A 28,000-nucleotide genomic window follows, 5' to 3' on the forward strand; every position below is an offset into this window, starting at 1 on the left:
TTAGACCTCTCCATCCCAGGATTGTCTGACCTTGGGCTGGGAGAGAGCACTGCCCCTGACTTAGCAGGCTGGGGATAGTTCAGAAATAGAAGGCAGCCAGGTAACCAGAGAATGGAACTCTAGGGTACATTCCCTGGTCCAGCCCATCACTCTACAGGGGAAGGACCCAAGGTCCAGAGGGGAACAATGTTGTCCAGGGTCTTATAGACAAGAAGCAGTGGTCAGGCCTAGAATCAAGCTCCTTAGACCCCAGATCTGAACAGTCTGGGAGCCCAGAGGGCTGAAGATGCCAGACCAGATGCTCCCAGCCTGGCCCCTCCTTCCACCCCAGTCCTGCACTCCCTTCTCAGGAGGAAAGTGACATCCTGGAGCTGGAGCCCTCACACTGTGACCTCAGCCTTACTATTGGTGGTCAGGTGGCGTGCCCCCCCAGGGGGTTGGTGGCTGAAGGCCTCACTCAGCTGCTCTGAACTGAATTGATGCTTGGGCACATGGCCTGGGGCCCGTCGTGGGGCTGGGGAGGGCTGGGCCCGGGGTCCATGGGGGGTTCTAGGAGGCACCCGGGAGGTGGCCCAGCTCTGGCAGCTGGGGGGCCCCGGGCTCGGCCCTGCCGCGGACTGCCGAGTACCACTTCTTAGCCCTTTAGCCCTGGGGCCTGGTGTGGCCCAGGGACAGCCGTCCAGCAGCAGGGGCAGATCCTTGTGGTGCCTGGGGACTCGGGGTGGGAGGGACACGGTGCTGGGCACAGGCACATCCACCGAGGGGAAGCGTTTGTAAAATTCTCCAGAGGTACTTTCTGTGGGAGTGGGGGGGAGGGGTAGAGGGAAAGAAATCCAGGTCAGGGGGCATGAACATCCTAAGGTGGGAGGGTGAAGAAAGGGGGCTGGCACTAGGTATAGGCCTTGTGAATGGAGATGAGGGGGTGGGGATAGACTCGGAGCTGGCAACCATGGGAGACTGAGCTGGATGCATTTGAAGAATTAACTCAGGAACCGGCAGGGCTGTAGGCAGGGGGTCTGACCTGGCCAAGGCAGAGAACGTGGGGATACCCCAGCTGTGGAGTGGTTGGGACAGAGCTCTGGAACCCCAGGTGAGGGGAACCGAGATGCTGTTGTGTGGGGGCAGAGAACTTGAGAATCCCGAGTCAGGATTCAAGACTCATTGTCCTGGAGGGATGTCCTCATAACATTATGGGATGGCAGGGGGACAGGCCAGAGTCACCTCACCTGGCAGGGACACTTACCAGCAGTCAGGGTGGCATACTTGGTGTAGTCGGGCTGCAGGGTCATGCTGTTGCCCAGGGGCAGCCGGGCTCCGTGGGGAGGGCCAAGCCCCAGGGAGGGCAGCATTGGAGTCCCCAGAGGGGCGTTGTTCAAGTGCTTTTTGTCTGGAGAAGAGAGAAGAGGAAAAGTGGGCGGGGGGGAGGGGGTGAGAACAGGGCCTGGCATTGGGGTCTGTCCCTTCCGGGGCTCTTCCCTGTTTCTCTGCTAGCTCTCATCCCCAGGGCTACAAGAGGTCAATCAGTTGGCATTTCTGAAGGTGATTGTGTGTGTCATTGTTCTGAGGCTGAGGATGCAAAGAAACCAGAAAGATGGTTCCTGCATCCAAGGAGCTCATGCTCTGACGGGGAGTATTCAAACACTACTTATACACCAGACAGAGAGAGTAGGGAGAAGGCAGTCTCAGAGGAGAAGCATTTGAGGATTGGGGAAGAGTAGAGGGAACTTGACCCACAAAGGCCTTTGGGGGAGGTAGGGGCCGATCTGGAGACAGTGGAAGCCAGTAGCCCGAGAGGTCAATAGCATTGGGGGTGGGTGCAGTCAGGCAGGATGGCCAGAGCCAGGGGATAGGGGGGTTGGTAGAACAGCCAGGGGGTCAGGAGCTCTGGGCTGAAGCAGATGGGGGAGTGGAGTGTAGCAAGATCGAGAAGAGAGGGAAGGTTCTTGACCTACAGAGCATTCATTCTGCATTTGCTCCTGGGGACAACATGGGGCCAGTGGAGTTTATTGAGTGGGGGTTTGACGTGGTCAGATCTGTGCTTCAGGAAAATTCCTTTGGTGGCTGAATGGAGGGGGCACTGGAGGGGCAGAGACCTGAGGTAGGCAGACTCCCCCCTCCCCAACTTTGCAATAGTCCAGGTGTGAAGGTGAGGGCCGTGGCCAGGAGAATTCTGGGAAGGTCAAATGGACAGGAGTTGGTGATGACTTGGATGTGGTTGTGAGCCTAGGGGACAGGAAGGATGGTGTGCCCTCAGCAATAATAGGGAGGGGAGGAGAGGGGGAGGGTTTGGGAAGAAAGAGCATCTGCTTTGGATATCCTCCATTTCAACTTCCTTGGGTCTTCCCTTTTCATTAGGCTGGCAGAAGCCTGAGACTGGAGGTCAGTAGAGAGATTAGGTCAATAGATTGACAGGTGAAAGGGGCCTCAGAGGTCAGCTAACCCAACCTGCTCATTTTCTAGATGAGGAAACTGAGGTCCAGAGTGACTTGTCCAAATGGAATTTGACACTCAGGTCCTCTGACTCCATGGCTCTCCCATTGTACCCTGCCCTAATTCAGAAGAACTTGAGGAGCAACCGAGGGTGAGTTGGGAAGGGCTAGCAGGAAGGAGAGAGAAGCATCTATCAGGGGTTTCCAGTTGGCCCTAATGCCCAATTCTGAATGAGCCCCCATCACAACATTCTGTTCCAGTGTAAACTGGGAAGTGCTGGGTCACACATTCCTCCTCCAATATGTCTGCCCCATTCACTTATAGACTATCCCTCAGCACATTATCTGAGGGAGCCACTTCCCTTGAGCCCCAGGGAAGGGCCTCCCACCTCAATTTCCTCTCTTTCTGTGCCCTCTCCCCTTTCCTTCCCCACTCACCTGTGCTGTTTCGAGGGGATCCCCGAGAGAGGCTGTCCCCCATCTGCACCTGCATGCTGCTGCCCAGGGGTGGGGGTACGGGGGCCGAGGGGCTCTGCCCAGGCTGTTTCAAGAGGTCGGTCAGAGTCCTTCAGGGAGAGAAAAAGTCATCATGAGGTGCCCTGTCCCAGTCTTCCATCCTGCCCAGCCCTGCCTGCACTGGGTCCTCCTTCCTTTCCCTTGCACTCAGACCTTCCCTGAATGACAGATTTAGAGCTAGAAGGGATCTCAGAAGTCTGTCCAATGCCCTCATCTTACTGAGGGGAAATGGGAGGCCCAGAGAAGGCAAGGAACTTGCCCAGCATCACACAGGTAGTAAAAGATTGATCTGGGATTCGCATCCAAAGCCTTTGACCCTAGGTCCCACTGCCCCACACTACCTTTCTCATGGTTCTCCTACCAGGTTTAAGTCTGACCCTGTGAAACTGACAGCTGTTCCTACAAGCTCAGCCTGGGCTGATGGAAGCCTCAGTCCTTAGGCAGGGTACTCTCTGGCCTGTGCATGGAAAGGCCTGAGGTGGATTCCTCACTTAGCCACTTCCTGGCTGTATGGCCTTGAGAAAGTTGCAACTTCTCTGGGCCTCAGTTTCCCCTTCTGTAAGATGCTGTAGAGGGCCATCACCCCTACCTCTCTTGGTAAATGGAGCAGAAGCAGAGAAATACAAGTTTCCCAGGGGATGAGGGGGTCAGTCAGCCCCATCAGAGCACCCTAGATGGCCAGCTTCCATAGCTGGGCCAGGGCCAGTCAGCCTCCCTTCTCATGTGATCAGCAGTTGATGGAGAAGAGGGGGCTTGTGAGCCCAGAGGGGTTGAGGCAGAGCAGAGAACACCTGAGCTGTAGCCCTGGGGCTGCTCTGATTGGAGGATGTGACCAGCCCAGACCTTCAGCCCCAGTGTTTCCTTGCCTCTGTCTGGCAGCCCCACACTAGTGCATGTGTGGTCATGTGTGCATGGGTGTGTGTGTGTGTGTGTGTGTGTGTGTGTGTGTGTGTGTGTGTGTGTGTGTGTGTGTGTGCTGGCTCTCGCCGACGGGCCTGTCGGGTCCTGTTCCTAAAAGAGGTGATGGCTGCTTGCGCCTCTCCTCCCAGCTGCTGCCCTGATTAGAAACCAGTGATCTGCTCTGACACTTAGACCCAGAGGAGGACGAGGGAGGCAGGGAGGAGGAGGCAGGGTGCCTACATTCACAGCCTGGCTCCCACACCATGACCTGGCCTACACAGGCTGGGAGGGAGGCTGGGGAGCCTGGGGGGAGCCACTGAGTCCAATCCCCTTGTTTTAGAGATGGGAACACTGAGGCCCAGAGATTTCCCAAGGTCACATGGCTGAGAATTGGCCCAGAGAGTCTGCAAAGTCATTTCCTCCAGTGCCAGCTCAGAATTCCTTCCCCTGCTCTGAGATTCTCTTGGCATGTTACATGTATGTGCTTCCCTTCATTCCTATACATGTATTTACTGGCATGTTCTGACTGACATCAAAAGTGTAAAAAAAAAAATCGAAAGCATTTTTGTAGACAACATTTTAACAGATTTTAAAATGAGAGCCGAGTATGTGCTAGGCATGGCCACAAAGACAAAAATCAAGACTGTCCTTTGCCCTCAGTGAACTGACATTACCAAGGGAGTAATGAGCTGAGGTTATAGTGATATAGGGGACTCCCAGAGGACACTTCCTTTACCAGTACAAGTTGCCACTTTCTCTCTCTTGGAGGGTCATCAGGGCCAGACTCTACATCCACCCACCCACACTCCTTGCCTCCACCTCACCCTAGAGACTAGGATCTTGGATCTTTCTTGAGGAATCATTGGATTTTAGAACTAGAAGGGACCTCAGAGGCATTGAGTCCAAACCATTCCTGAACAAGAATCCCTCCATCACATCCCTGACAAGAGGTCAGCCAACCTCTGCTTGAAGAAGTCTGGTGATGGGGAGCTCACTACCTCATAGGGCAGCCTTTTAGATCTGTGGGCAGCTCTAATTGTGAGGAATTTTTTTTCTGATATTACGCTGAAATCTTCATCTCTGCAACTTCCCCATACTGTGGGAAGTACTGTACCACTGTACCACTGTGACCTGAAGCACATCTGGATACCTTCCCCGTTTTCTGGCTTCAGGCTATTAGCTCCTGGCTTCCTTTGCTGAATCGTGGTAGGGCTGCAGCACCAGAAGTGAAGAGGACATTGCTGGAGGGAGCCATCCCAGGAATGCTGGGGTAGAGGCAAGGTTTTTGTATGCCCTAAGGAAGGCAGAGACTCAGCCCCCAAATCCAATCTCCCGGCTCTCTTTTCCCATTCTCTCCCTTGACTTTTGGCTGACATTTTCATGTGGCTTTAATCTAAATTTGTTACGGCATGTTATCCTTAAAGGTGTCACTTTCGGGGAGATGACTCTCAATGGCCAGTAGAAACAAAAGGGGAGACCATGAGTGAGTGCCTGAAGGACTCCCCCCCAAACACCCACCCCTCTGCTTTCTAAGGAGCCCTTATTTATTTTTGGTCTGGGGCTGTCTCTGCCCAGTGGGAGATTTTGAATCCAGACCCTGGAGCTTCCCATGAGGGTCCATGGGGCACAGCCATTGTAAGGTAGGAAGGAGCCCTTGTCATCTTGAACTTAGCACAAAACTTCAGAGGACTGTTGAGGCTGAAGCTGGTAACCTCAGAGGCTGGTCTCTAAGGAGCTAGTTTTATCAGTAAGCATTTATATGAGTTTGCAAAATGTTTTACCAATATGATCGTGCTTGATCCTTAGAACAACTCTGGGAAGCAGACACTTCTCTGTCTGCCTCAGTTGCTTATCTATAAAATAATCTTCTCAGGGTTGTATCTGATTCTTTGTGACCCCATTTGGAGTTTTCTTAGCAAAATTACTGCAGTGATTTGGAGAAGGAAACTTCTCCAGATAATTTTACAGATGAGGAAACGGAGGCAAACAGAATTAACGGACTTGTCCAGGGTCATGCAGCTAGTAAGTGTCTAAGGCCAGAATCATACTCAGGTCTTGCTCACTCCAAAGCCAGCATTCTAGCAGTTGCATCACCCAGCTGCCAATATTTACCAAACCACAGGTAGCCTGGCACGGAAGCCTGATGTTTAACACCCGAACTGGCAGATTGACTCTCTCTAGGCAAGTGGTCTGGGTCGTTAAAAATCAGTTGGTCAGAAATGCTGCGTTTTCCCAGCTAAGGCACCTGGGGCCAGGCCAGGTCTGGTTAGCAGTCTCATCAGCGGACAGTGGTCATTTCTGCCTAATCTGCTGCTCTGACAGGTGCTCATTTACCAGAAGACATCTCTCCCCAGTGATACGTGGGGCTAAGGGGAGAGTTTGTCCACCTTTTTAGACTTAGGGATTGTTGTCAAGACTGTTGCTGTTGTCCCCAGGGGCTTGGGGTTTTTAATGTATATTATTTTTACTTTAAGGTAACTGCAAATTTAAAAACAAAAACCAAATGCCTCCGTGTGTTTCTACATAATCTGGTTGTTTGTTTGTTTATTTATCGATTTATTTATTTTTCTGCATGATAATGCCTAGACTTGATCAGGAAAAGGATTAATTTTAGATTGATTTAGAGTCACTTTAAAAAAAGCAATGGCATATTTGAAACCTGGTTATTGGAACTTGCCATTTTTAGATGCTATGGGACTATTAAGTGACTGTTCTGAGTCTAACTCCAGGTATGGGTAGCAAGAAAGGCAATCTGAGCCTCCAATCCATGATGCCAGTATGCTGGTGAGATGCTGGTATGAGCTGCATAGGTGATCTCAAGGGAAGGGCGGGAGAGTGGCTGTTCAGCATGGGCTTAGTTGGGATTCTCCTGACTCAATCTCCCCACTGACACCTGGCAGACTTTAAGCCTGACTGAATGCAAGTGGGTAATCTAATCCTGCCTGGAACTGACATGAAGTTGGGGAGATATTGTATCCCTGCAGTATCCCTACTCTTGGTGGCAATTTCCTATAGTCAAAAGGTTTGTAAGCTTAATACCAGATCTATTCAATTATAGATTATTGGTAGGGGAACATCCGAGGTTAAGTCTAAAATTAAGCTATTAAGCACAGGACTTTAGACCAACAACAACAAGTTAGGGTCCTTTAATTCTTAGTAATAGTGTGGAGACAATTAGATCAAGAGCTTGTGAAGTTAGCAACGTAAATATTATCTGTGTCTCAGCTGTTAATGTTTAAAAAAAAAATTCTTTTGTGGTCCATATTGTAAATGCTTTAAAAAGAAGTATCACCTGACCAAAAGTTGGAATTGCTTTATCTGTTATAAACTGTGTTAAAAATAAATAATAAAAAAAATTTAAGAAGCAATGGGAATTTTTCAGTAATTAAACACTGAATTATCTTATTGGACACTTTGAGTAGAGGTTTTTTTCCTCTTTCTTTTTGAACTGGCCAACTAAGAGGGAAAAAGGAAAAAAAATAGGGGGAATCTAATGCAAAAATGCTCAGCCAGGAGGTCTCTCCCAATCTCAAGATTTTGTTGCCTTGGACAGAGACTGTAGAAGTCATGAGACATAATCTTTGGGACTCTAGATTTCCAAATTATGATGGCTACTTTCATTGAATTTCTTAGTTGAGTTTTTTCTTTGCTTTTTTGGATAGACTTCTCTAGAGTTGTTTGGAAAATAAGATTTGGGGAAATTTGTGTAAAAATGCACTCAGATCTGAAAGCACATTCTTCTTCTCCTCTTTCTCTTTCTCTGCTGATCCGATGAGTTCCCCCTCTGAGGGGGATGGAGTTTGGGAGTCTAGGAGGTCCTTCAAACCATGTACTAACTTCACTTAACTCCTAGGGGGTAGGAATACATTCGTGTGTTCAGTGTTTCCCCTTTCTGTGGGCCAAGCTTCTAGAATGGAGAAAGGTATTTGATCTCAAAACTGTAGAGTGTGATTTGTGAATAGAGTCTGTTTCATGTCTATCCCCGTCAATCTAGCAGCTAGTAGAGGGAACCAATTTTCATTTTTCTAAAAACCATTTGTATGTTATAAAGTGTCAAGCCAGCTCTGAGGCATTTTCCCATTGTCTATTAATATTATTTTCTGCAACTTTTAACTGTATCAAGACCCCAGGGAAGCGCCCAGCTGTCCACCCCTGGACTGTGGCCAGGATTGGGAGATCTTCTAATGATTTATTTTTATTCATTCATTCATGCATTTGTTTGTTTGTTTTTGCTTAATCTCATAGACACCTCGATCTTGAATCCTCTCTTATAGCCATGTCATGGCTACAATTGGGAGGGGAGAGGGAAGCAATGTGGCACCCCCTTGCTCTGGCAAGTGATTAAGTCTGGCATGTCAAGAGTAAAACTGTTATTGGAAAAAATACAAAAGCCTTTGGAAAGGCTGAGTGTCTGAAGGAGTTTTTGTAAGAGGAGAAAAGAAAATCATACAGTCTTCCATAGACCTGCCCTTTACTGCACAATCCAAAGAATTTCTGAATACCATCATTAGAAAACTGGGCTTTGGATTTTAACGTTCCTGATTGTGCCAGCATGAATTTTGCATACCTTCACACCAGCTTTTGAGTTTGATTTTTTTTTTTTAGCAATTTCCCTCCATGTGAAGGACTTAAAGAGTCTCCCACATACCTACCACATCCCTCTCTCTACCTGACAAATGGGAGAATGGTATTTCTATAGCCGTTTCTTAAGAAGGGATATGTCCTCACATTTGACCAGGTCTTCTGATCTCAATATCTCTCTCTCTCTCTCTCTCTCTCTCTCTCTCTCTCTCTCTCTCTCTCTCTGAAAAAGCTGAACCCAGAATCCACTCTCAGACAACTAAACACATTCATGAGAGCAGGTGATGTAGTTCACACAAGCCCAGAATATCGACCACAGAGTTCATAGACATAGGGTGTCTATAAAAGGAATGATTGGCAGTACTCCATTGGGATAATTGCCTATTACTTTCTTTGTGCCTGCTCTGTAGCCTGCCCTTCAAGGTACTCACTCAATGTGATCAGAGTCCTAGGGCACAGCATCTTAACCTGGGGTTCGTGGACTTGTTTTAAAAATATTTTGATAACTTCAGTATAATTGCTTTCCTTTGCTAAGCTTCTGTTTTTGATTTTATGCATTTAAAACCATGATTCTAAGGGATCCAGAATCTTCACCAGACTGACTGCCCAAGGGGTCCGGGACTGCTCTAAGGCAGAAAAGAGGATGTTTGGGACGGTAGAATGTACCTACATTCTACATTCCAGCAGCCACTGGACATGCCCAGTGCCCCGTGGCACAAAATGAGTCCCCATTTTCTCCTCCAATTGGCAGTGTCTGCACCCTATCTCTGACTCCCCCAACTAAGGAGAAGGAAATGCTCATCACCCTCCAGGGCTGGTGGAGAGTGATGAGCCAAGGGGAACTAGAAGCTTTCTTGCTGTCATGGTAGCAGAATGGCGACTTGTCCATGGAAGTTGGCAGAAATGTAGTAGCAAACCATCTTCCACAGCCCTGGGCATCTGTGACTCTGTCCATCTCCTCCCAAAACTTAAATACTATTTTACTTGAAATGATTTTCTTTCTGGACCAGACATGGATGGGACTGTTAAGCAGAAGTAGAAGTAGCATGCGTACTTGTCTCCCAACCTTGATATGGGTTAAGACAGAGGGACAGAGGGAGAAGAGCTGTGAGGGTTGGAGAGAATATGATCCATGGAATCTCCTCTATGGTGGGTTGTGGTGCTGTGGTCTCTCCATTCTTGGTGCTTGGTGCTCCCCTTACTAGCTCTATGCAAATGTGTGTGTGTGCACTTGTGTGTGTATCTTCCCCAGCTAGATATAAGCCTTACTAAAAATAGCCAATACTTTCTAAAACTTGCTTCACTCTGTAAAAATGACTTACACTTTGTAATGAAACAAATTATTTTGTGATACTGTCTTACAAAAACCTGACTCCATTTACTTCAGCCCACTGAAATGACTTGCTCTCATCACGTCCTGTCTAAGATCTCACAATGGCATTGGCCATCTTTATAATTTCTAATTTATAGAATTCGTTCTCATTGGGCCATGTTAAGCTAGAATAGAGAAGAAGAGAATTGGATGTTTTTAGAAAAGATTTTGTATGAGCTTCACAGGTTACAAAAAATGGATATTTTCAATGATTCTTATGTATTGCTCTCTATCCATAATCCAGTTTCAATATCAGCCCATATAAATGTTATCTTAAAAATAACCACTTCTTGATTCACTTGTAAGCAGTAGAACTTGCTGTGGGAGATGGAATATCTTGAGGTGCTAAACCTGATTCATCGATTGCCTATAATCTTTGCATTCAGGTAAAATGCATCGATGCTATTGAATTTAGCGATCTAGCACATGAGGGAAAATGCCAACAGCTGTCTAACAGGAATGCTGTCTAGCACCTCCAAATGTTGTAATACCTTCAGGTGGATGCAGATTTCTGGGAGAGTTGGGAAAAGTAGCTTTGCTAAGGCAGTTGCAGGACCTTCCAGACTCAGTTTCCCCATTTTTCTGTTTCCTCTTTAAAAAGAAGAGTTTCCCACCTGCTAGACCATGACCATATTCCTTGAATAATGAAAAGTTCTGATCCAGTCCAAAAACACTGGTGATCTTTACCTGGCACCAAACAGAGCTAAGAGGTTCTTGTCCCATCATTCCTTTAATAGGCCAATCCATGACTTTCAGATTCAGGCTTGACCCAAAGTTTCATATTATGGTTGTCAGATCCCTCGTCTTCTTCCTGCAGAACATTCCTCTAACCATGGTAAGAGATACTCAAATGTCTTATGATGACTTAATGCCTTTATTACTATGCATCACCGAGTAACCAATGATGGAGATAAAACCCTATAATAATTATCCCCTTCCTACTAATTGTATGTATAAATGCTTAAGGAATACTGGATGAGCCCATCTGGTGTTGCAAAGAAGAAAGTAGGGAATTTTCCATCCATGAACCAATTCAGAGGGTCCCCAAAGTCCCATACTGATTCTCCTGCTCTCCCATAAAACCCAGAGGTGGTTCAGCTTATGTCTCCTACCCACTGAACGTACAGTATGAAATCGGGATGTGCCACTAGGGATGGAATGTTGTAGGGCCTGTGACCACCGTGATCATTTGTTACAGACTTTCTGTGACCTCTTCTAATTCTGTGGACGAGATGTTTACTTTTTGTAAATTTGTAGCATTCTTCCTCATTCCTGCTATAAGACATACACATAAACACATTTATACATACCTAGAAATCACCAAATATACATGAATACACATATATTTGCATGTACATATATACATAATTATATATAGATTATACATGTATGCCCAGATACATACATGAACATAGATAATTGTGTATATGTATACAGATAGATACACATATACACACTATATATGTAAGTATAAATGTTAAGGTCCCTTTCCTCTTAGGATCTTTCTGTGTTAGAAATTTATTTTCTTTTCTCTGTAGAATCTGAAATGGTCTTCCCATTATAGAATCCTAAGAGGAAAAGCATATTTCAAAGCCAAATTCCTGGCACTAACCAGTCAATTCAAGAGGTAAAACTATCTGGGTATAAACCTTATGCCCATATTGATCGGCTAATATCTTGTAAGTGTTAATAGTTTCTTGATTTCACCCCCAAACAAGAAAGTTTTTTGCTCTTTCCCAAAGTAATAGTTTCATAGATGAGTATCTACGTAATCTCAAATAGCCCATTATCATCTGGAATTATAGATAAAACTCTCCAGAACCTTCCTTCTCCCTAAATCCTCTGTTGGCTTATCTTAAATAAATCAGGACATAACCCAGTTGCATATTGTAACTCCCTCAACTGTTATTGCCCAAAGCAAAGATCAGGATCTGAGATAACACCTTTCTCTTACCAGTGACCATCCTAGACTGGGAAAAGAGGGGACATCTCTACCCCATCAGAGTTGGGACTTTTCCTTTACAAAAGGGGAAAACTAGGAAGCCATCTTTGACAGAACTTGCATACCATCGCATCGTCCCACAGTCCTGTATCCCCCACCATCTCCAGCCGGCTGTCCTTTATTATCCTTTAATAAATTATCTTTGGGGGAAGAGAACTTCCAGACCTCAAGCTGTATTATAAAGCAACAATCATCAAAACCATTTAGCATTGGTTAAAAATAGAAAAAGCCGATCAGGCCAGAAAAGGAAAACACCAAAAACAATGAAACTCAATCACCCAGCATTTGACATGCCCGAAAACATCAATTACCCGAGGAAAAAAAGCCCCTGTTTGACAAGAACTTCTGGAAAAACTGGAAAATAGTCTGGCAGCAATTAGATTTAGATCAACATTATGTAACATAGTCCACAATAAATTCAAAATGGGTGCATGACCATTAAAAAGAAAAAGAAAACTTGAGCAGCAGCAGACCATATACCTTTCCCAACCTTGGGTATGATAGATTCTTGACCAAACATAGATTGAGGCAATCACAAAAAAACAAATTGTTTTGATTATGTTACATTGAAAAGCTTTTGAATGAACAAAATTAATGCAACTAGAACAAGAAGGAAAGTGTCTGGTCAAAAAAAAATCTTTGTATCTAATATCTCCAATAAGCATCTGGTATCCATGATAAATATAAAACTTATAGAAATATGTAAGGCCAAAACCCATTACCCAACTGATAAGGAATGAACAAATAATTTTCAAAATGAAAAGCATGGACAAACTAACAACAATATGAAAGGATGTTCCAAACGAATAATAATAAGAGAATTGCAAGTCAAAACAACACATGATGCCCAGTAAATTGACCAGGATGACAAAAATAGGAATAGTCATTGTTGGAGGATTTGTGGAGATGATAGACACACTGATGTTTTGTTGATGGAACTGTATATTGGTCTAACCATTCTGGCAAACAATTTGTAGTTATACAAAGAAAGCAAGCAGCTAGGTAGCATAGTGCATAGGGCATAGAGCCTGGAGTCAGGAAAATCTGAGTTCAAATCTGGCTTCAGACACTTACTAGCTGTGTGACCCTGAAGAAGTCCCTTAACTCTGTTTGCCTCAGTTTCCTTATCTGTCAAATGAGCTGGAGAAGGAAATAGCAAACTACCCCAATATCTCAGCCAAGGAAACCCCAAATGAGTTGGATATGACTGAAATGACTGACAAAGTAAGTGACTCAAATATCCATAACCTTTGATCTAGAGATTTTACTGTTAGATACATACAAGGAAGTAGATGATTTTTTTTAAGCCCCTATATGGCACAATATTCATAGCAGTACTTTTTGTGATAAGAAAGAAATTGTGCAACATGAATATGGTGGAACATTACCATGCTGTAAGAAATGTGATGAATTCAGAGAAGCCTGGAGAGAGATGAACTGATGCAAAGTGAGCTAAGCAGAACCAGGGAGATGATATTCCACTGTAACTGCCAACAATGTAAGTGGCAGGAACGCTAACAAAAGACTCGAGTTGAATGCTAGGAAACGATAATGGCCAAGTTTAGTCCCAAAGAAGAGAGAGGAGCACAGAAATCTCTCCCTTTGTGCCACTGGGGGACTGTAGCCATGACTGAATGGAATATCAAACCGGTCTGAAATATTTACTGGTTTTGTGAATTTTTTGTTTGTTTGTTTCTATCTTTCCAAAAAAGTTTCTTTTTTGACTGGGCATGGTGATGCCTGCCTGTAATCCCAGCCACTGGGGAGACTGAGGTTGGAGGGCCTCCTGAGCTTGGAAATTCAGTGGGTTAAGCCAATAGGGTGTCTGCATTCCATTCAGTATTCATATGGTGGGCAACCAAGGGGAGTAGGGCACCAAGTCACCTGGGAAAAGCGGAGAACCAGATGAGGTCAGAAACTGAGCAGGTCAAAGCTCTGGGGCCAATGAATGGATGGGGCCTTTGAGTACTACCTACACTTCCTGCCTGGGTGAGATAGGGAGTTTGCTCTGTGACCCCATTTGGGGTTTTCTTGGAAAAGATACTGGAGTAGTTTACCATTTTCTTCTCCGGTTCATTTTACAGATGGGGAAACCAAGGTAAATGAGGTTAAGCCACTTGCCCAGGGTCACACAGCTAGTAAAGATGAATCTTTCTGACTCCAGGCCCAGCACTCTATCTACTGTGTTTCCTATTTGCTGCCAAATGAAGCAATTGAAATGGGTGGAAGAACCCACACACTTTCCCTTTCATTTTTAAACTCCTTGAACTGAGAAGTTTAAGCAAATAAGTTCTGCAAAACTAACCAACATATCAAAAAATCTGTTGCTACATGAAGTGTTTTTTTAAAAAAACTTTAAAATATGCTTTATTTATTTTGTTAAATATTTCCCAATTACATATAAAAATTTTAGCAATCATTTAAAACAATTTTTGAGTTTAAAATTCTCTTCCTCCCTCCTGCCCCTCCCCCACCTTAAGAAGGCCAACAATAATGATCTAGGTTGTACATGTGAGGTCAGGCAAAACATATTTCTATATTAGCCATGTTATTTCCTGTGGCCCTCCATCTCTGCAAAGAAGGGAGGGGGGAATGCTCATATCTTTTCTCCTGGGCCGAGCTTGGTCATTAGCATTTTTTAAAAATTTCTTTTGGACATATAAGTCATGGATATTTTGAACCCCAACCAATCCCCTCTTCCTTCAGCCCAATGTCTCACCCAAATCCCTTCAAATTGCTCCTTTTCTAAAACTTTAATCCTTGCAGCAATCTACCTCTGATCCCTTTCCTTGTCAGCCTGGAGCAGAAGAAAAAGCCCTGTCCCTGGGACTCACTTGGCAGGCATGAAAAAGATGGTGCTACCTTTGACAGAAATAGGAAAGTTAAGAGGGGAGGGTTGAGGGGAAAGATAATGTTTTTGACAGGTTGAATTGTGGTGCATATGAGACATCTGGTTGGAAATAGTCACTGGGCAGTTGGTGCTGCATCCCTGGGGCTCTGGACAAAGACTGGAACCATACATAGAGATCTGGAGTCCTCTGCATAGAGAGGATGATCCAACCCATGGACTCCAGTGGCTTCCGATTGCCAAGAAGATGAAATGCAAATTCCTGTGACTTATAAAGTCCCAGCCAATGTACCTCCAGTCTGGTTTGATGGGCTGATTATGTATCAGTGCATCCTGACCTACATTCCTAGAATGCACGTCCTTCTCCCCACCACCTTGTATAGCTGCTTGCTTCCTTTTAGGTTCAGCCCAAGGGTTACCTTCTTCCTGAAGCTTCTGATTCACCCCAATGACTAGAATCTTTGCTCCAATAGGATGGAAGCTCCTTGAGGGCAGGGTGCCTGGCACCCAGTAGGAGCTTAATACATGCTCATTTAATGAACTCTACATCCTATGTTCTTTGTTCTAAAAACCCTTTCAGCTCTGACATCCTCACAGGGATGAAGAGCAGGAGGAGAAGAAGGATGAAAATAACGAGGATGAAGAGGAAGAAAAGAAGGAAAAGGAGGAAGGGGAGGAGGAAGAGGAGGGAAAAGAGGAGGAAGAGAATAAGGACAAAGGATAAAGGGGAGAAAGAGAAGAGAAGGAGGGGGAAACTTAAGGCAGTCTTTAACAGAGTGGAATCCACAACAGTAGAGAAGATACCTTCTCTAGTCTGAGTTCCTGAGGGGCTGAGCCTTTACTAAGCACCTAGTGTGTGCCAGGCAGTGGATCAGCACTTGCCCAGCACCTTATAGTTGCACCTTGGGGAGTTACCAGGGCCAGGTCACACAGCCTGTTTGGGGCAGAAGCCAGATTGGATCCTAGATCTTCCTGCCCCTGAGGCTGGTCCTCTAGGCACCAGCCCCTTGGGTGCACTGGAGATCCAAAGACAAAAAGGGAAATGGTTCCTGTCCTCCTGCAGTGTATTTACACTCTCTCTCGACATCAGGCAACAGGTCTGGGGTTCCCATGGCCCTGAGGTCTGGCTGGAAATGGTCTCCTTCCTATCTGCAGGAGGTAGAAGGGGAAAAGGAGATTAGAGTAAAACTAAGGGCAGTCCTGGGGATTTGAGCAAAGGGAAACACAGAAGTTAAACCCCTTCTTCTAATCCTGTCATTTCTGTCCATAGGAGCCCCTCCATCCCTCTCCTAACCTCACACCTGGTCTTTCCTTGGGTTGGCTGACATCAGCTAATTAACTGAATGACCTTGGATGTCACCTTGACTTCCTGATGCTGTTAATTCTCTGTAAAATGGGAATCATGATTGCTGTACTCCTCCCTAATAGAAGCATTGGGAGCATTTTGTAAACCCAAGTGTACAATCCTTCTGGTCACTCCTGTTGTGTGACCTTGGGCAAGTCACCTCCGTGGCATCTTCTCCAAAGTGAGAAGGTTGGACTGTATCGTTGCTAAGGTCCCTTCTAGCTCTGACAGGCTTTAGTCTATTCTAAGGCCCCAAATGATATGGAAATTTATGTAAATTGGCCTGTCTCCTCTTGAACTTTGGGAAAGGGGAATGGGGGAGGGCTGGGAAGGAAGAGAGAGATTTCCAAGTGGAGCTAAGCCTTGCTAAGCCTCTGAGCCCCTACCAGTCATCCCACCCACCCCTTCCCTTGCTCAATCCCCATCCTGCTAGTGATCCTGAATTCCTCTTGTGGTCAGAGAGAACAGCAAGAACCTGCAGGTTCCTGAGAACGGGTTCAAATTTGCTCCTGCCTGTACCCTACCTGGAAATGTTTCCTGTGTCAATGCCCTCTCCCCCAACTCCTCCAAGATTTGATAGGGAATGTGCTGTGTTGTGTCATGTTGTGTGTGTGTGTGTGTGTGTGTGTGTGTGTGTGTGTGTAATGTGAAGGGACATGGAAAGAGTCGGCTGGACTCTTACCAGGTCTAGGAAGCCTTCCATCCACCCTGGAACAGAAAGGGCATTTAAATTGTTTTCCTGGCCTGTCACTGAGCCTAAAAGACCACCAGAGAGCAAACTTGTCTGTTTTGTTTTTGTATCCACTGGTGCTTAGCAAAGCACCCAGCACATAGTAAGTGCTGAATAAATGTTCACTTATTTCTTCACTCATTCATTCATCACTGACCAATATGAACTGGGCACATGTAACCAGAAAAAGCATCTAAGACACAAGGATGGGGACGAGTGCTCTTCAAGCATTTAAAGGCTCCAATGGAGACCAGGGCTTGATTTGTTGTCTTTGGTCCTAGGGAGGAGAACAAAACCTAACAGGCTGGATCTAGAACTGGACTGTTAGAGAACTTCAAGGTCTTCATTTTACCATCGAGGAAACTGGGGCCCAAGATGGGAGCAGGGGGAAGATATTCCTGAGGATCCTGGGCTTCAAGAAGCTTCATTTGACCCTCATTTTTACAAAAAAAAAACCAAATGAATTTTTACAAATTTCTCAAAGAATAGAATTTCTCCAGAGCCACAAAGATGTAAAAAGTCAAGCCAAGATTGGGACCTGCCCTCCCGCAACATACACACACACGCACACACACATATACACATACACGCACGCACACACGCACGTGCACACACATACATACACAATGCACATACATGCACATGTGCACACACATACATGCATACACATACATACACACTCAGAAGTCATGTGATCAGCTCCATTTGGGGCCTGCTGAGATCCAACGACTAGTGGAGACATTCAGATGGAAGCATCTACAAACAGCTTGAGAGGTAAGTCCAGAACTCTGAAGAGAGAGGTCAGGGGTGCAGACAGGGATCTGAGAATGATTTCCCAAGAAGTAGTAGTTTGCCATGGGACAGAGTAAAGAGGGAGAGAGAAGAGGCTCCAGGAGAGAATCTTGGGAAATCTTCACATTAAAAGACTGGGAAGGAGGACAGAGAAGGAAGAGGTGGGAAGGTAGGAGGTAAGCTGGGTGAGCGGACATCTCAGCACCTGGAGAAAGGAGAGCATCTCGGAATGTGAGGAGCGGTTTGGGAATAGAAAGTGCAGATTCATCAGCTGCAGGAAGACCAAGGAGGCTGAGAAAAGCTCATTGGATCTGATTGATGAGAAGGTTCCTATTAATCTTTGAATGAACAGTTCTGCCAGCAGAATACACAGCAATTAAATTAAGTACCATTATTTATTGAGCACCAACAGCATACAAAGGCTTTTGCTCAGTGGAAGAGTAATAAAGATGAAAAATGATATGTTTTTTTTCCTGTCATCCTGTCATACAATCTATGGGGAGGAACCAGACATGTGCACAGCTAAAACTGATGCAAGTTAGAATATAAAAGGGTAAGAAAGATGAGGTGAAATCTAAAGCAATAACATGGTTATGGTTAAAAGTTAAGAGGGAGCTCTGACCTGGTATTCTAGCAAGCATTTTGGGTAGAAGCTTTAACCCCCTAAGAAACACAAAGAATAAAGAATAAATGAAGGTATATAGCCCATGAACCATAAAATACAATTCAAAATACAAGAAAAGTGAAACAACAATAACCAAAGAAAAATATCTCAGAAAAAAAGTACAGTAAAAAAAAGCAAATAAAATAATTTAGAGGGAAGACAGGGATGGATTTTGAATTAATCACTTAATTGAGTATGGAAAGAGAAAGGACAATTGAAAAGGAGAAAGAGATAACTAAGGAAATGATAGATAAATAGGAACAGGGAGAAGATAGTCTGTGGGGATAAATTAATATCAAAGTTTAAATAAAACTAATTGCAAAGGCAAAGTACATCAGTACTTTTTTTGAAGTCATTAAAAGAGGAAGAAGATTTTTTAAAAAGGATTACTAAATAAGCAAACAGAACGAAATAATAACCTAACAATCATAACATTAAATGTGGATGGATTAAATAATCCAATAAAATAAAAGAGAATTAAAAAATGAAAGAGAATGACAATGGCTAAAAAAAAAATCCAATAATCTGTTGGATACAAGGAACACATCTAAAAATTAAAGACATACACCAAATCAAACTGAGAAGCTGGGACAAAATTTACCATGTATCGTGAACCCCAAAGAGTAGTAGTTATAATCATACTATTAATAAAAAGCAAAACTAAAAAGTCAAAATATCAATAATCAAGGAAATTACATTCAACTTAAGCAATAGCCATACTAAATATGTGCATCACTACATGTTTTAATGTGTAGATAGTAACATAGTAATAATAGGGAACTTTAATATTCTCTCAAAACTGGACAACTGTAACAGAAAGATAAATAAAAGGAGAAATATGGAATTGAACAAACTGATAGGGAACTTGAGATCAAAAGACTTAGGACATCTTCTGATTGGGAACATTAAAGAATATTTGTATCAACACCACAAAGCACCTTTTTAAAAAAATAGATAATTTACTAGGGCACAGAAAAATTATAAAGAAGTATAAAAAAGAAACGAAGTATAAAACACGTCTTTTACACACTACATGGAATTAATATAGGGAGTATAATCAAAAGATATAGACCTAAGTTAAGATTTAATAATGACATAATGAATGGTTTGAAGAACAAATCATAGGAATAATTAATAACTATGTGAAAGAAAATGATAATGATGACAGAATACACACAATTTCAGAGATACAGCTAAATCAATCCTAGGAAGAATACTTATATCCCTGAGAATATACAAAATAACAAATAGAATAAATCCCTAGGAATAACGAAAAGGTAAAAGATAGGATTAATGAATGGAATAAGAAATTGTTAAAAATTAGAAAATATACAAATAAAGCCCAAAATAACCACAAAAGAAAAATAGATAAATTGGGAAAAAATTAAGTTATAGACCTTATAAACAAAACTAAAATCTGGTTCCTTGAGAGGAAAAAAAATGGATAAACCTTTGGCTAATCGGATTAAAAATAAGAGATAAACTAACAGAATATCTAGCCTTCATTTCAAAAGTGCATTAACTCTCCCCTAGCAGTGTTATCAAAGAATCCAACAGACCAGAAGTATCTAGAAGGTGAATGGATAGACCAGAGTTCCACAAATTCCCTGAGCCATGAGAGACTGAGCGGGAGGGGGAAAGAGGGAGTTGGGAGAGCGTGCCCTCAGAGACTCCACTCTGGACCATCTGGACATGGAACAGAAGGATGGCCCATGACCATTCTTTAATTGATGACTACAAGTGGTGGACTGTGGAGGTGATCATATTGGGAGTGAAGCCGAGTTGTTGTTGGTCACGTTCAAGGAAGATATAAGTAAGCTTTATCTGGCCAAAGAAACAAAGGATAGATTAAGCCTAAATCACACCCAGCGGCTGGTGAGACTCTTGACAGTTTCATAGCTCTTTGCTACCCTCTCCATTCCTGGAGCAAGAGAGCCTCACCTTTTTTTTTTTTTTTTTAAAGGATCTACCTCTTGTTTTCCATTTCTCCATTTAATCGAGTGGAAGGAAAGCTCTCATGACCTCCTTGACTGTAGCCAAAGCAGTCAAATTTTAGGAGTTTTATCTCCTTAATTAGAAGCAGTGTGGTACAGTTAGGGAACTAATCTCAAAGTCAGAAAGACCTTGGTTTAGGTCCTGCTTCTGACACATATTGTCCCATTCCTGTTGGAAGAAACCTAAATCCCTGCTCCACCCTGCCCTTTAGGTCCATTCTCCCCTTCTCAATGGTATCCCACTCCAGGGCCCTCACCCAATGGAGCAGATATCCCCATGCACCCCCACAGAGTCTTGGGTTTTGCCATCTGCTTCCTGATGCAACCTTAGGACCCCAAGACATTTCCATCCATCCTGCAGCTGTACTATCCCATGTATACTATCTCCCAAATTTAAAGTGTGAGCTGCTTGAGAGTAGACTGTCTTTTTTTTTTACTATTTGTATCCCCAACACTTAGCAATATTCTCCGTTGGCTACGTGGCTCTGAGCAGATTACTTAACCTCACAACGCCCCTAGATGACTCTAAGATGACTAGAGTCAAAGTGCCAATCTTCACTGAGTCTTCATCAAGAGTTCACTGAGGCAATGAGATCTCAGGAGTGGGGGTGGCCTCCGTTTTACGGCTGGCTGTGTCTCTAAAACTGTCAAGATGAAATGCATTGTCTTAAAAAACAAAACAAAACCTGGAAAGACTTAGATGAACTGATACAAAGTGGCATGAGCAGAACCAGGGAAACATTGTAACAGCAACAAATGTAAATGAGTTAGCCATTCTGTGCAAGGCAATGATCCAAGACAACTCTGAAGGATTTCTGAAAGAACAGACAGTCTGAATGCAGATTGAAGCAAACTCTTTTAAATGTTCTTTATTTTTCTTCTTTTGGGGTTTGGTTGGTGATGTTTGCTTTCACTACATGGCTAATATAGAAATGTGTTTTACATGACTGTAAATGTGTAATCTGTATAATCAAATTGCTTTCTTTCTCAAGAATGGAAGGGGAGAGGAGAAAGGGAGGGAAAGAATTTGGAACTCAACATTTAAAAAAAATGAATGTTAAAAATTTTTATGTGTAATTGAAAAATTACAAAATATAAAAATAAATCTGTTGAGACTGAGCCATCCACTCTTTTTTGCCCTGCTCCTTTTGGCTACTCTTATCCGCTGTGTCCAGAGGGCAAAGATCCCAATTTATCCACAGCATGGACATCATGAACCAAACTGATGAGAGGTGAAAGATTTCCTTCTGCTCTCTCTCTTTTCTCCAGGTTCCAAGAAATGGGCCTTGGGTGTTTGTTTCTGTTCTGTGTTATTTTTCCTTCTCAGTTTCAGGTGCTGGGGAGGACCTCCACAGAACCCTGAGGTTCAAACCATGATAAGTCAGGACCTAGGATAGCAGGTGGGATGATACAGATAGCCAGCCTGGCACGGAAGTCCTGAGGAACTAGGGTACCTAGTACTCAAACCTGGGGGCTTATGGGAAGCAGGCTATGCTAATCCCCAATCTGTCCCCAGAGACTGAGGTGGTACAAAGGGCAGGGGGGTGGCAGAGGAGTTATGCCTTCCATATTGGGGGAGTGAGTTTGTGTATTTGTGATCATACCTTGTAAAGCAAATATTTCTGTGTGAAAGCTAATCTGACTACTAGGGGTTAATGAAACTGGGACCCTTCCCTGAACTTGGGGAAACAACATTAGTGGGGCTAGAGCCACTTGCCTAGATATCCCCAAATTCCAAGGGTCCTGGAGAATCCTGAGGGAAGACTGGTAGCCTGTGTTACAGAGGAAATTAAATTAGTCGTAAAGGAACTACCACATGAAAAAAGAAAAAGAAAAACCCTAGTCCAGAAAGATTTATAGGAAAATTCTATCAAACTTTAAGGAAAAATTCATACCTATACTATAGAAATTATTCTCAAAAATTCAGAGAGCCCTTTACTAAACTTCTTTTATGAAAGAAATATAGCCCTGATCCCTAAACAGGGAAAGATAAATAAAAGAAAGAAAACTATAGACTAATAAAATTAATAAAGAGTAATTTGAAAATTTAAATGAAATTCTGACAAAAAGGCTTTGATAATATCTCCAAACAATTATGCAATGTGATCAAGTTGGACTTCAATTAAGAATACAAGGGAAGTGAAACATGAAAACAAGAATACAAAGGGAGGTGAAACACGAAATGTATTGTATTGTATTAAAAACAAAAACATATCAAACCATATGATAATATCAATAGATACAGAAAAGTCTTTGATAAAGGAGAGCCCTCATTTATGTTAAAAACTCTACAAAGCATAGGAACATTAGGACATTTTAAAATATGATTAAAAAGTATGTACACAAAACAGAAAGTAGCATCCTATACACTGTTTCCAGTTATTTGACATTCTAGAAAGTCTTTCATAACAAGGGTGATGGAACTGAACATCGTGTTGGACCACTTCCACACATGTGCTCTGACCCCCTAAAGGACATACATAACCAGATTCTCCTGGTTGATCTCTGATCCATATCTGAATCCTTTTTTTGATCGGGTGAGGGGAAAGAGGAAACTGTGCCAAAGATGACTAGCACCTGGACAAGGAAGAGCCTCCCACCCGGTAATTTTTAAAAGGACAGGACAAATACCTGCTTGAGCATTTGGTATTCCCCTTAGTCTTTCATACACACATGTATATGTTTATATGTAGTTATATGTATACACACATGCATGCATATATATGCCTATGTATCTAATTGCTCAGTCATCTCTCAGTTGTGTCTGACTCTTCATGATTCCATTTGGGGTTTTCTTAGCAAAGACACTAGAGTGGTTTGCCATTTCCTTCTCTAGCTCATTTTACAGATGAGCAAACCGAGGCAAACTGGGTTAAGTGTCTTGCCCAGGGTCACACAGCTAGTAAGTGTCTGAGGCCAGATTTGAACTCAAGAAAATGAGTTTCCCTGACTCCAGACCCAGTGTGTTATGCAGTAGGGTGCCACTTAGTTTTGTGTGTGTGTGTGTGTGTGTGTGTGTGTATGTGTGTATGTGTGTGTAACAAGGATATCCATGATAAAAAGAAAGGTCCCATACATGACAGATTATAGCAGCATCTTTTGTAGTAGGAAGGAGCTGGAGACAAAGTAGATGTCCACTGATTGGGGAATGGCTAAATTGTGTCACATAAATATAACTGGACAAATCATAGGATCGTAGATGTAGAGCTAAGAAGTCATCAAGTTCATCCCCTTTATTTTAAACAGACAGACCAATGGAAGTTAAGTGACTTGCTGAAGTGCTTACGGCGGAATTTGAATCTGGCTCTTCCTGACTCCAAGTCCAGGGTATCCTGACACCACTAAAAAACAATGAATATGATGAATGTTCGGAGAAGCAGAGGAAGATGTATAAACCAATGCAAAGTGAAATGAGCAGATTCAGGAAAACAATAAGCCCAAGGACTCCAGCAATGTAAACAGAAGGAACAACTACCACCAACAAAACCACTGAAATCAGATATTTCGAAATGATAATGATCAAGCTTGGCCTCAACAAAGGGCTGTGATTCTTTGTGAAGATGGGGAAGGGTGTGGAACACTGGGTAGCAGGTCAGATTTTGTTAATCTATTGGTTAGTTTTGCTGAACTGTTTTTATTAACTTGATTCTTTGTTACAAGGGGGCCAGGTGGGATTTTTTGGGAAGTATAGTTGATGTAAAAACTAAAGATATCAATAATGATGTAAAACACTTGAAAAATAAGTCAGTTCTTGAAGGGTGCCCAGCTCTTTTCTGCCAATCTATAGTCTGAGATACTGGGAAGAAGCCTGGAGGACAGAGAACTGCCGGGGAGATACATAATGTGGACAAAGCTAGGGCCGGGGCAGAAGCCTGGGTAACCTGAACCTTCACTCTGAGGACATCATGATACCACTTTATTAGGAGACTTGCTTGGCAAGGAACCTACAAGTTAGCAGAGAAAGATGTAGCCTAGGACCAGGCAATAAGGTGAGAGAAGACCAGAGACCATTGGGCCAGAAACTCTCCTAGCCCAGGGAGATGCCAAGTCTCACAGTGTTCAAGACTCCTCTCTGAAGGACTTGGCAGGTTGGTGTCCCTTTTCCTCAGCTCTCCCCTCTCTCTGCTTGGCCTAGAGGGTAGAGCTAGGTGCTGAGAGGAAGATTTAAGGTGAAAGCAAATTTCCTATTGGTGAGAGCTGCCCCAAAGTGAAATGGGCGCCCAGGGAGGTAGAGGCTTATAAAGCACTTCCCAGCAGGGTGTGTCATGGATTGCCAGAGGACCACCCAGGGGCTGGAGGGGCTCAGCCCAGAGGCTTCACTACCCTCAGGCTGACGACTGGTGCCCTGTGGGGATGATGCTCAGCATGCCAACCAGTGCAGCTGCTGATGCCTGTCCCTCAATACCCTGAGGAGGGGGCTCCTTGGGTATCAACCTCACAGAACTTCAGAGCCAGAAGGGAGGCCCCTGGTCCAGTCTGGATCTGATCAAGACTTCCCCTCTCCAACAGTACTGATAAGGCATCATCCAGCCTCTGCTTGAAGCCCTCCAGTGACAGGGAGCTCACTACCTGGAATGGGTTTCATCATTCAGAAGGATTTCCTGATGTCAAGACTAGACTGATCTCTCTGCACCCTCCCAGCCCCTTGTCCTACCCTCTGGGTCCAAGCAGGACCAGGCTAAGCCCTCCTACTCACAGAAGGCCTCCAATCAGTTGCACACAGGCAACTATCGTGCCTCTGCCCATCCCCAGCCCTGTCTTCTCTTCCCCAAGTGAAGCATCATCTGTTCCTTCCACCAGTCTTTATATCACATACCTCCTCCTCTTTGCCCTCCTCTGTATCAATGACCTTGTACTGAACCAATACTCCAGATGGGAGCTGAGTTGAGCAGAGGACAGATTCTCATCTCTCTATTTCTGGAAGCTCTAAAGTACAAGATTGAATTAGCATTTGGAGGCCCATCACGCTGATGACTCATGTTGAGCTTGCAGTCCACTGAGATCCCCAGATCTTTTCCAGACAAACTGCTATCCAGCCAGACCTCCCCCTGGTTTGTTTTGTGAAGCTAATTTTTTTTTAATCCAAGTGCAAAACTTTACATTTATCTTCGTTGCATTCATTTTATTAGATTCTACTAAGTGCTGTGGCCTGTCCTGATCTTTTTGGCATGTTCAAAAACACACTGGCTCAATCATCATCTGAACACTGTATGAGACCATCAGAAACACACAAGCCCCCCATGAAGCAGGTAGCATTTTGGCTGTACACACGTGTGTATGGATGTCCCCATGGGATCGTGCTCATGTGCACAATCATGCCCAACCAATGCATTTACTCATGCTGGAGAGCTCCCCCTTCTCCCCTCTTCCCCGCCTATCTCTCCCTCGCCATTCCCTCCCCCACTGCCTCCTCCTTCATCCCTGTGTCACATGAAGAGCAGGCCCCTCCCCCTAGTCATGCACAAATAATCCCAGTCCCTCCCGGGTTCTCCAGTAGATTGCTCTTCTCATCCTCACTCCTACTAATATCTTTCGTTTCTCCTTGTCTAGTGGCTATTTTCCTATTGCCTTCCAACATACCCAAGTCTCTCCCATCCTCAAACGCCCCTCACTTGATCCTTCTATGGAACTTTTGTCCTGTATCTCTCTGGTCCTTTGTGACTAACTTCTTCTCCTTCAAGGTTCCACTCAGGGGCCACCTTCTCCATGAAGCCCCCCATGAAGCAGGTAGCATTTTGGCTGTCTTTAGCTTTTCCCTGTCTGGCTTTCTCCTTCTTATCCCACTAGATCCTGCATTTCCTCATCAGGGCACATGTAGCCCTCCAGCAGAATAGAAGCTCTTGAGGGTAGGACTTAATTTATATTTCTCTAATGCCTTGTTTCTTGAATAGGTACTAAACAGAGATTGAATTGAAAGGCTGAAAACTGAGGGGAAAGGAGTGGGAAGTGGCTAGTAGTGTGTGCTGGGGGACAGGTCTCAGACTCCCCTGCCCTCCAGGGATTCCCCCAGCATTTATGTCACTTCTGTGTATGCAGAAGATCCTGTCCCCCCAGAGAACCCCCTCATACCAGGAGCACACCTCCCTGGCCCTGCACCAGCTTCTCTACCGAACAGAAACCAGAAGGCACACCCTAAGCCCCCTCCCCACTGGAAACCCATGCAGCATCCTCCAGAGAGTCAGGTAGGGTTATGTGTGAGCACATATTTCTCCTCCCAACATCAACTTTCATTTCCATCTCTTGGACCAAACACAAGTCAAAGTGGTGACAGAATTTTCCCCTAGACCTCCATCCTCTGCCCCAGGTTACCTCATACATAAGTGGAGTTACTTGTAATCAGTTCTCTGTACCAGGAAAGGACCCTTTCCTATCTTGTTGGATAGGAATCCCCCCCGCCCCCTGCCTAAAGGCTAGACAGATATTGAAACCTTGATGAGAAAGAGTATTCCCTCCCCTCCCCCTCAGAAGGGAAAGAGTTGATCTTTGCTCTGAGTCCCATGGAGAGGCCAGCTCTGAACACTGGGCTAGGAAGGTCAAGAAGATGTGGAGGGAAACAGGGTATCAGCTATCTTGGGCAGAGAGCCCAGGACACAAGGGAGAAAGGTGGGGGAGGGGTATAGGGAAAGCAAGAAAATGAGAGAGGAAGAGGGAAGGAAGGAAGGAGAGAGAGAAAGGAGGGAAAGAAGGAGAGAGGAGGGGAAAGAAAAGAGAAAGAAGAGGAAGGAGGGAGACAGAGTGAATAGGTGAGAGAAAGCCAGGAAAGGAGGGAGAGATGGTAGGAAGACAGGCAAGGAGAGTGGGAAGCTAGCAAAAGCAGGGAGCTAGGGGAAAGAATGAAGGAAGAAACGAAAAATGAGAGAGAAAGAAAAACAGGAAAGGACCAGAGGAGAGGGGGAAGAAAGAGAAGATAAGGAAGGAGGATGTTCCAGAGAGGGAAAACGGGGGAAGGAAGGGGGGAGACAGGGAGTGTGAGAGGGAAAGGGAAGGAGGGAGAGAGGAGAGATTGGAAGATCCAAGGGACAGAGAAAGTGAAAAAATGCAGGTAGAAGAGGGAAGAAAGAAAACAGAGAAAGAGGGGGAGATGGAGAGGTAAAGGAGGCCGAGGAAAGAGGGGAGTGGACGGCTGGTGGGTTTTGGAGCAGAGTGCAGGGTACAGGTTCCTAGAGGTTCCGGGTTCCGGCCACAAGCTCCGGCCACAAGCTCCGGCCAGGACATCCCCGGGGCCTGGGCTACTCACCTGGCCACAGCGCGCTCGGCCCGCGGGCTGTGCGCCTTGTCCAGCCCCAGGCGGGTGAGGATGGCGCCGAGAGCCAGCAGAGCCACGACCCCGCACACACTGTAGACGGCTACGTGGGCACGGTCTCGGGTCGGGCTAGGCGCCCCAGGGCTGCTACCGCTGCCGGTGCCGCCGTCCGAGGAGCCTCCGGAGCGCGGAGAGCCAGTCTGCAGCCAGCTGGGCGTGTCGTAGTTGGAGCAGCGACTCTGGTCCAGGCGGCGCTGGGCATGCCGGCAGCAGAAGCGGTAGCCACACGTCCCGCAACAGTAATGGTACGACCCCGTGCTGCAGTTGAACGGTGGGTCCCACTGCCCCATCACGTCGTAATAGCCCAGGCACCGGTCTCCGCCCGGTCCCGGGGGCTCGCTGGGCGCCTCCAGCGCCTGTTCGGGCCTGGGGCTGGGGCTGCCGTCTGCACCAGACTTCGTCTCTCCCTTGTCCTGAGCCCCCGCCTCGAGAGGCGCCCGACCTCGCGTCCCGCCCGACGCCAGCAGCAGCAGCAGCAACAGCCCGGGGAGCGGGCGCCAGGGCGCTGCTCTAGCCATGGGCAT

General features: G+C 45.0%; 1 protein-coding gene across 1 annotated transcript; it reads right to left on the reverse strand.

Moving 5' to 3' along the window:
• Positions 1-380: 380 nt before the first annotated feature.
• SHISA8 (shisa family member 8) lies at positions 381-28,000 on the reverse strand. The gene is made up of 4 exons (XM_072650433.1): positions 27,411-28,000; positions 2,868-2,995; positions 1,244-1,387; positions 381-796 (listed from the first exon to the last, which is right to left on the reverse strand). Exons 1-4 carry the CDS (start codon positions 27,998-28,000, stop codon positions 381-383), a joined length of 1,278 nt encoding a protein of 425 aa, XP_072506534.1.

The sequence above is a fragment of the Notamacropus eugenii genome, chromosome 3 (genome assembly GCF_028372415.1).
Source record: "Notamacropus eugenii isolate mMacEug1 chromosome 3, mMacEug1.pri_v2, whole genome shotgun sequence".
NCBI classification, from domain to species: domain Eukaryota; kingdom Metazoa; phylum Chordata; class Mammalia; order Diprotodontia; family Macropodidae; genus Notamacropus; species Notamacropus eugenii.

Excerpts from the sequence above, each read along its gene's own strand:
- SHISA8 (XM_072650433.1), bottom strand. The coding sequence starts at position 28,000 with ATGCCCATGGCTAGAGCAGCGCCCTGGCGCCCGCTCCCCGGGCTGTTG. Across the intron at positions 2,996-27,410 it reads GCCGAGCGCGCTGTGGCCAG|GACTCTGACCGACCTCTTGA; the intron begins GTGAGTAGCCCA and ends CTCTCCCTGAAG. Across the intron at positions 1,388-2,867 it reads ATCCCCTCGAAACAGCACAG|ACAAAAAGCACTTGAACAAC; the intron begins GTGAGTGGGGAA and ends TCTCTTCTCCAG.